We start from the raw sequence: 9,545 nt of genomic DNA, 5'->3' as shown, positions 1-9,545 counted from the left end.
CCGTACCCCCTTACTTTCCCTGACTGCGTTCTTATGGGCCCCGCTCCTGGCTGCCACTCTGGCTGACTGATGCTGCCATTAATCACCGTGAGCGGAAGGACTGATGCGATTAGTATTCTCATTGATTCCTTTGTAAAAATAGCCTTTTGGAATGAGAGACGCTCATGCTCACRCAGCATCGATTTTGGTTCACTTGAATTCATTTTAATCCCCCCCTAACTGAGGCTCAGAAGATGGAGGATACTCCCATCTGGTCTCCTTTTACTCCCAGAGGCTGGTGGCTGGATTCTCCTTTGTTTGGAGAGAGCATGACAGCATATTCTCCTTAATTTGCAGCATTCATGACAGCATTTACAAAAGCAGGGAGGGAAGAACATAAGTAAACTTCACAATGCGACACTGCCCAAACTTCTAATGATGAACTTCAAAGGCAGCGGCAGCGCTGTGCGGTCCCAGCAGCGGGCCGCTCTGCCATGTGGAGCTACACACCAACAACAAGCTGGAGAACAACACCTGTGGGCGGCAGGCAGGGAGGAACGGAGCGTCTCTGCTTCYTCACTAACAAGCGTACCGGAGTGGATGTGGCGAATGGCCCAATGGGGCCAATCATCCACCACGGCTCTGCAGCACAGCGCAGCAGCCCTCACATTGCCTCAACGCCAGCAGGTTTGTACCTTTCATGCTTTCCATTCAAACAAAGACGAGAGGAAACGTCAGCAAACACRGATRGACARGAAAGATGCTAGCTGCAGTACATTACCTCTCTCACAGTGCTTCCCCTCTCGCCCCATGGGACACTCGCATTTATAGCCCCCTTCAGGCAGCGCCTTGCACTGCGATGTCCCGTGGCACTTGCTGTGTTTGCAGGGGTCCTGGAGGTCAGCACAAGTTGGACCTAAGCAGACACACATTTACCATCATGAGGAAGGAAAGTATCAGAGAATTTACAACACTTTTAATCACTCCTTTTCTAGTTTGATCTGAGAATATTTTGTTTTATGAAGCAGGTTTGAAAATACAGTGACTAATATTCCATGAAATTTCCAAAACAMGCTACAACCGTTACTGTACTGAGGCCACATGCAGCAGACGACACACTTCTGGGTCTGTCTGGACAGGGAGCATTTTAAGTTTGGTGAATAACTGAACCTCGGTCAGACCTGATGGACAGCATGCCCCAAGCATGATGCTACCACTACCTTGTTTCATAATGGGAGTGCATTCACAGTGAGATGCAGTGCTAGATTGGAAATTGACTATCCACTTACTTATATTGTCCTGCTTTGTGTCRCTCTGTCTCTTAATATCCCAGTAAACCGCAGGTTGTTTGTTCACAGCCTCTTCTTCATCAGAGTGTTTCTTTTGGCAAACCCATCACACACATCTGCTGTGTGATGGGTTTGCCCTCTGCTGCAGCCCGTCTGAATTCACCCGTCATTAGTTCGGCAGTCAGATCCTGTGGTGGGGGGCGTTAATGAACCCTGTCCCGCTGAGCGCACAGGGCTGCCCTGTTTTCCCTCACTAACGCTTTTTCATCCTCTGCTCCCATTTCTCTACCACCGCAGCTCTTTTTCCTCCCTAACTCTTCCACTCTCTGCACTCTTTAGCTCTGATCTTTGCTCACCTCCCTCATTTATCTGGCTGTCCCGGCATGTCCTCCCGTCTCGTTACTGCTCTCCCCAATCATGAATTCCCTCTTGTCTCTGTCTCAGAACTGTCCCCCCTCCATGAAGGAAACCCTGAACACTTCAAACTGACTTTAGGAGAAAAACATTCAGCTGAATGTTAGTCTGCAGGCAAAGGTCCAAGTCTCATTACTACTTTTCATTTTTAACTCATCCTGGCAGAATCTGGAGCTGCTYATCTGTCCTCTGAAGTCTCAGCAGCCAAACATTAAGCATTTCTTAYATTAAATATAATGTGACTCATTTTGGATTCACATTAAAAGTGGTTTTGTGTTTTTCCCTCTGTGACGGAAAACAATTTGTGATGTTTAACAGAAATTTACGCCTGAAYCTTTTGTCACATTACAGCCACACTGGATTTTATTGGGATTCTGAACAATGAATATAATATTTACTAGCTCTTATTATACTTTGATTTGAAAGCTAAAAATTGATCATATAACTTTACATCCTCCTCCTTCACCATTGGGATGGTTCAGTCTAGCTCACAGTGATCATTTCTACTGGAAGAGTCTGTGTGTTTGTGTTCACACGGTTTCCAGATAAACAACATTTTGGGGTATGGTTGACACTTGCGTTAATTTGTACTGTGTACTTTTCAGTGATGATGTAATTGTTATGATGCTTGTTGCTATGGATTGTTGGGGGGTTTCTCTTTCTGCCGGTATAAAAGCAGACTCCAGGGTGTTGACTATCCTCTTATCTTTTTTCTGTCTCTGTGTCCATTACAGTTTAACCCAAAGTCATTTCAAATTAAGTCTGATTCTCAGCTGGTTTTAAAGCTGCATCTGTTCAGATCTACCGCTGCATTGCAGCAACATGAGATTTCATACAATCTCTACTTGTTGCTGGCATAACTGGAAACACCACCGTTGTGACTTTTCTCTACTAATCTGACTGTAAACTCTTAAAAAGTTTAGTAACTCAGCGTATGTGAATATGGATGCCATTAATTAGCACAACAAAAGTTTTATTAAGAACAGAAGTATGAATGTTTTTGCTTAAAGTGTAGCATTGCATCCTTTTTGAGCTCCAGAGGAACCAGGTGGATAAAGGTTTCATGGATTTATTGTTTGGTTTGATGTGAGATTCAAATCCAGCTGAGAATCTGCTACGAAGCCAGTTTTGTTAACAAAAGCTTTGTCTCCAATGTGACACAAAATAAGATGAAATACTTATTTGCAGARGGCTGAAATGTGATAAAGTTCAGGTGAGTAAAAGCTTTATTAAAGTCTGCAGTTACGATGCAGTGGAGAGACTTACCCCAGAATGCATTGCTGCACTTGCAGTGGAACATCTCAGCCTCCTTCACCTGGCATTCAGCTCCRTTCTTGCAGGGGTTCGGCTGGCAGGGGTTGTTCCCACATTCGCCCACACCCACGCCAAACAGGCTGTCTCCATTGGCCTCCTGGATGTTGAGCAGGCGGTTGTTGACATCCAGCATGCGGATACAGCCCACCAGCCCTGCAGTGACCCTGGTCCGCTCCCTGACGCTGAGCAGCAGAAAACACAGCAAGTCAGGATGGATGTTCTGCTCTTGCTAGAGGTCATCCGTCACCCCTCCGATGCGCAGCAGCAGCAGCAGCAACAGCAACAGCAACAGCAGCAACAGCAGCAGCAGCATCTTACTCTTGCTTGAGRTCATCCGTCACCCCTCCGATGAAYAGCGGGGTGTCCAGGTTGAGGCCGTCTGTCCCATGGGGACTTTCGCCTTGGACATGCGGCTCGCCGTCCACGCTGAGCATGCCGATCCGTCGGCTGCGTGTCACCACCAGCTGGTGCCAACGGCCCTGGCTGATCTGGACTTSGCTGATCACGGTGCCTGTTCCTGAGCCAGTGTTGAACCTGATGGATCAGATGATGATTAGTTATGTGACTCTGACCTTTGACCCCATCCAATCACTGGACAGATGCTGAGAACAGCTGRATGTGCCACAACTTCCTCCTGCTGAACAGAAACTGAACTTATCATCWAAAGAGGAATGATCTAGAATTATAGATTTAGAATTATATATCTAGAGTCAGCTTCAATTGTTCCGGCTAGAAACTAGAGATCAGGCTGACCTCTGACCTGAACCTTCAGAGCCACATAAAGACGGTTCCAAAGTGGGCCTCCTATCAGTTGAAGAACATTTCCAGGGTCAGAGGACCTCATCCATGTTTATCTTTAGTGGCATCGATTACTGTAACAGAACCAGAACCAGACTGCTTTCTGAAGAAGCAGAAAGTGGAACATTGATCAACATATGTGATGTGTTTTGATGATGTTGATCATATTTAATGTGCATTGATGATTGATGATAGCATTTAATAAATGTGTAGCGGGCTGCACGGTGGCGCAGTTGGTAGAGCTGTTGCCTTGAACAAGAAGGTTCTGGTTCGATTCCCGCCCCCGGTCTTTCTGCATGGAGTTTGCATGTTCTCCCTGTGCATGGTGGCTTCTCTCCGGGTTCTCCAGCTTCCTCCCACAGTCCATAAACATGACTGTCAGGTTAATTGGTCTCTAAATTGTCCCTAGGTGTGTGTGCATGGTTGTTTGTCCTGTGTGTCTCTGTGTTGCCCTGCGACAGACTGGTGACCTGTCCAGGGTGAAACCCGCCTCTCGCCCGGAACGTTAGCTGGAGATCGGCACCAGCAACCCTCCTGACCCCACTGAGGGAAAAAGGGTGAACATAAAATAGATGGATGGATTTAATAAATGCAATGTTTATAGTTTGTTTCATAACTGGTGACTGTATGATGTTTAATGGTTTAAAGCACTTTGAATTGGCTTGTTGATGAAATGTGTTTTAGAAAAACTTAGATGTGGATGAGACAACAACTTCCAGTTAAATATAGCAAACTGAAATAAAGCCCAACCTTTAATCTACTAATGTTTTGTTGGGGAAAAGGCCTTGTCATCACAGAGATTAGACATCGTGCATCTGCATCCACACATGCGGCAATATTAGCTCAACCTGAGAGCAATTATCTGCCAAAAATAATTAGTTCTTTTCCCCAAGTCTCAGATTTGCGAAGCTGTGGGTGGGAATCTCACAGCTGTATTTCTGGAGCTGAGGCTCTCTTTGAGAGCAGCGGTGAGTAATGATCTCCTTTTTGCTCTGTGATTGATTTTATTTCACCATACAGATCCAGCCTGGTCAGGTTGGGCGAGGGGAGCGTGCTCAGAGTGTTAAAATCTAAAATACATRAAAAGATGATGGAGCTTGAATACAGGCGAATTTTTAATTAGTCTCATCAGTTGTCTTCAGAAGTTGCTGCCTTTCCAAAAATGGTCTTTACTAACACAATTCTGCTGGGTGAAGACTTGAACACACACCATTATGGGATTATTGGTGTTTCTGCTGGTTTCTCAGAGGAAAATTGGCCAATTTGACAGAACTGGTCGACGTCAGCTCCAGTCAAAGGGTGAAAACAGAAAATGCTGACAGAACTCCTCTCATCTTGTTTTGCCTGCTTTCAAACTACTTTATTTCTCACTGATCTGTGCATTTCTCTCCATACCTTCACTTCTTTYCAGGTTATTCTGCACTAAATTTGCCAGCTTGTTACCAGGAAATAACCAAGTTAAGGCAGCAAAACGCACATTTGAAACCAGATGTTTTCATCTACTGTATAAAAATACATGTAACCTTTGCCAACATTTCTTCTGCTTGCTGGTATTTGGTAGAATTGTCTTTCAGATGGTACATTTTGGGTTTTGTCTATCATTGTGTGAAAGGTTTTTCTTGGTAGAACAATGTTACAACTTATTTTTAAAACCTTTACTGCAGACAATAAAAAGTTACATACACAGCCAACATTATTTTCCTGAGATCAAATTTAACTGGCCCAGACTGACACATTTTCAGTTTTTCTACTTATTTTCAAACGGATCCAGAATATTCTTTGGTTGTTAGGTGACTGGAAGCAGACCTATGAATATTCAGGAGAGAGACATCTGCAGACAAATGAACAATAATTTGTTAATAAATAAATAATAAAATGGGTTAGACATATTTTTAWCAGCAGTTGGTCACAAACAGCTTTTAGTTGAATTTTTGAAAAAACTGAAAAGTGAATTCAGTTTGACAGGAAATAGGATTTTTTGACCAACATTATGATTTCCAGTGAGCTGGGGGATCAGTTACAGTTAGTTCAGCTACAAACCAACATATTCACATTTATAGAAAGTATTTATAAAGAGAGGAATTTAGATCAACAATGTGTTTTCAACCAGAACAGAAGCAATTATGCCAGTAAGTGAAATAAGTGTTTGATCCCTCAGAGACACATTATCCCCACAGTCAAAACAAGGAGGTGGACCCATCATGCTGAGGGCTGCATCACTCCCCACACTGAAACAAAGTGAAAAATGTCCCATTATATCAAATGTCCAGTAGGAAGCAGCTTCCCTGGTCAGTATTTGCTTCTGAAAGCTCATCAGTGACAGAACAGACCCAAAGTTACAGAGGAGCGGCTGAACAGAAGCAAATCATCAGATTTATAGAGGAAACCTGAGACGAGTCTGAAGCTTTGTGAAGCAGGATGAGACAAAACTGCTGATGAGTCTTCTTGTTCACCAGCAAACGTTTCTCTTCCAGTTCTTTTCTGTTTTTCTTGTGGATTAAACACTTAGTTCACTCAAGGTTTTTACATGAGGCGATATTTCTGGGTTTCTGGTTGATTCCACCTATTAAAATTTAATTATCAGGAAAAGTTTGTTCATTTGCAGTTGTGTCAAGTTGCACAGAAGAAACGTTTATTTCAAACTTAACTCCCAATAAATTCTGACTGCACTGTTTGGAGGATATATATGGAATCACTGCAACTGTATGTAAATACAGTAACATTATATGTGCTCCAGATCCATTTTAAGAATCCAAGTAGCCTCATGTGTTCARACTGTTCAGATTTGTTTCTGAATGTCTGACTTTAACCTACAAATTGCCCAGAAGTCTCCTTATCTTTATTTATTTCCTGGCTCTGCTGTTTTCTACATGTTTACTCACTGTAATTATTTGCCTCATTATCCTCAGCCCTCTGTTTTGCTCTTATTTACGTCGCCTCCCAGCTGCTGCTGCAATGACCTCGTTCCCTCATGGGGATCATTAATGTTTCATCACGGTTTTTTGCGATAAGAACGGATGGAGGAGGATGAAACCCCGTATTAAATTCAATCCAACAGAATCGATAAACGTCCTGCACTCACTTGAGCTCCACCCTGCTGTTGACCAGAGCCAGAGAGATGAAGTCTTTCTTCTTCATTTGGCCGTTGTAGAGCAGCAGGCCGTTCATCTCGGACGCTCGGAACTCCATAGCGATGCGGACCGTGTGGTAAGCGCTCATCGTCGGGAAGGCCAGGAAAGACTGGCCACCAAATGATGGGATGAAGTACCTGATGGCTGCGGACAAAATCACAAGTCGCTGCTATCAATATTTTGTTACTGCATRCTGCATGGGCTTCTGCGACTTTCACCAACTCAAATTTAAGACTTTTTAAGACCATTAGGAATGAAATTTAAAACCTGCATGATTACAAAATCACAAATAAACAAATCCTATTGGTTGGCAACAGATGTGAGCCAATGAAGAAGATGAACAGCGTCCAACCAACTGGCAACTTATACATGATGGACATAAAAGCTAGCTTTACCCTTTACTGTTAGCTTACCTAGTAAACTTTAGCAAGTTTTTCTATTAGCAATATGAAAAACTATTACCAACTAGGAAAAGTATATTAGCAGCGAGCTACCACTCAGACAGAAGTGAAGATGTCTGCATGTGACTCAAAGTTTTACATTAGCAGTAAAATCCCTTGAGAAAAAAGAGAAAACTATGTAGAATATACGATAAGTATGCATCAACACAGTGGCAGACCTTTGATTAACCATAATCCATAATCCAGCTGATATATTTTTATACAAGGAAAATCTAAAATATCTCGCTATCTTAAGCTAACGTCTGCTTTTCTTTAAGAGTGACGGAAAACAGAATATGTCATAATTTAAAATGATGTCTTGTCTCTTTAATGTAAACTGACACCAAGAAGAAAAGCTAATGCAGCATGCTGCTGATGCTAATTGGAATCTCAATAAAATACTWTTTTTTTTCTTCAATAATGGCATATTTCAATGAGACATTTTAAAATCGCATTTAACTTTCAGTACATACATGTAAAATGTTTTAAGACTTTTTAAGGACTAATACTTAACANAGAGATGAAGTCTTTCTTCTTCATTTGGCCGTTGTAGAGCAGCAGGCCGTTCATCTCGGACGCTCGGAACTCCATAGCGATGCGGACCGTGTGGTAAGCGCTCATCGTCGGGAAGGCCAGGAAAGACTGGCCACCAAATGATGGGATGAAGTACCTGATGGCTGCGGACAAAATCACAAGTCGCTGCTATCAATATTTTGTTACTGCATRCTGCATGGGCTTCTGCGACTTTCACCAACTCAAATTTAAGACTTTTTAAGACCATTAGGAATGAAATTTAAAACCTGCATGATTACAAAATCACAAATAAACAAATCCTATTGGTTGGCAACAGATGTGAGCCAATGAAGAAGATGAACAGCGTCCAGCCAACTGGCAACTTATACATGATGGACATAAAAGCTAGCTTTACCCTTTACTGTTAGCTTACCTAGTAAGCTTTAGCAAGTTTTTCTATTAGCAATATGAAAAACTATTACCAACTAGGAAAAGTATATTAGCAGCGAGCTACCACTCAGACAGAAGTGAAGATGTCTGCATGTGACTCAAAGTTTTGCATTAGCAGTAAAATCCCTTGAGAAAAAAGAGAAAACTATGTAGAATATACGATAAGTATGCATCAACACAGTGGCAGACCTTTGATTAACCATAATCCATAATCCAGCTGATATATTTTTATACAAGGAAAATCTAAAATATCTCGCTATCTTAAGCTAACGTCTGCTTTTCTTTAAGAGTGACGGAAAACAGAATATGTCATAATTTAAAATGATGTCTTGTCTCTTTAATGTAAACTGACACCAAGAAGAAAAGCTAATGCAGCATGCTGCTGATGCTAATTGGAATCTCAATAAAATACTWTTTTTTTTCTTCAATAATGGCATATTTCAATGAGACATTTTAAAATCGCATTTAACTTTCAGTACATACATGTAAAATGTTTTAAGACTTTTTAAGGACTAATACTTAACAGGAGCCAAAAGTGCATAATTAAGATAAGCGGCCATGATGAATCACCTCCTCTCTATCAGTTTATTTAAAATGTTCAGCATTTTTAACGGAAAGGAGTCAAATCAGAAAGAGAAGTTTTTTTTTATAGAAACAGGTTATGTTTCCATCACCCTTCCCCTCCGTCCATCTCGTCTTTTCTGTCCGTCTCTACGATCTCCTCCTGTCCTAATGACTTGATTGATCTGGTGTGCATGCAGTGYGTGCAGCTTGTGGGTGTTTGTGATTTCAGTTAGCCACTTTAACTCAAAGGCACAAAGTAATTCTCATCATCTAATACCCATCAAAGCAATTAGTGTCAATTATGTGAAGATGCAGCTGTGCGAGGTTGCTGCGTTGCAAATCTGAAATCCCAAAGTGGGGAAGAAATAAAAAGAGTTTCTGAACAAGTTCTGGCTGATTGATGATTTTCCTCTGCAGAGCTTTCTGGATTTGGTGTTACCCTTGGTGAGCAGCAGCTCAGTGGCTGCACATATCTGGGATGATGAAACTGTCTGAATCACTGGAGATGAAGTCCAGCTGGCAGAGGGAACAGCCTGTGTCTGACTAAACATGCCTTATTTTAATTTTAACTTGATTTAAAACCTATATGTACACATACAAACCTGATGTTCGACAGACTGACGGTCAGGACAGACAGCTGTCCTGACCGTCAG

General features: G+C 42.1%; 1 protein-coding gene across 1 annotated transcript in view; it reads right to left on the bottom strand.

The window, feature by feature from the left end:
* agrn (agrin) overlaps nucleotides 1–9,545 on the bottom strand; it is a 476,432-nt gene that overhangs the window by 42,274 nt on the left and 424,613 nt on the right. The window contains exons 24-28 of the mRNA XM_017305640.1: nucleotides 7,875–8,042; nucleotides 6,877–7,069; nucleotides 3,315–3,530; nucleotides 2,949–3,178; nucleotides 761–895 (exon numbers count right to left, since the gene is read on the bottom strand). Of these exons, the coding sequence (XP_017161129.1) occupies nucleotides 761–895; nucleotides 2,949–3,178; nucleotides 3,315–3,530; nucleotides 6,877–7,069; nucleotides 7,875–8,042 (942 nt within the window). The remainder of the gene's footprint in view (nucleotides 1–760; nucleotides 896–2,948; nucleotides 3,179–3,314; nucleotides 3,531–6,876; nucleotides 7,070–7,874; nucleotides 8,043–9,545) is intronic.

Source organism: Poecilia reticulata, linkage group LG7, assembly GCF_000633615.1.
Source record: "Poecilia reticulata strain Guanapo linkage group LG7, Guppy_female_1.0+MT, whole genome shotgun sequence".
In the NCBI taxonomy this organism is placed as follows: domain Eukaryota; kingdom Metazoa; phylum Chordata; class Actinopteri; order Cyprinodontiformes; family Poeciliidae; genus Poecilia; species Poecilia reticulata.
Note: the sequence above shows the minus strand (reverse complement) of the source record. Positions and strands in the feature narration are given on the sequence as shown.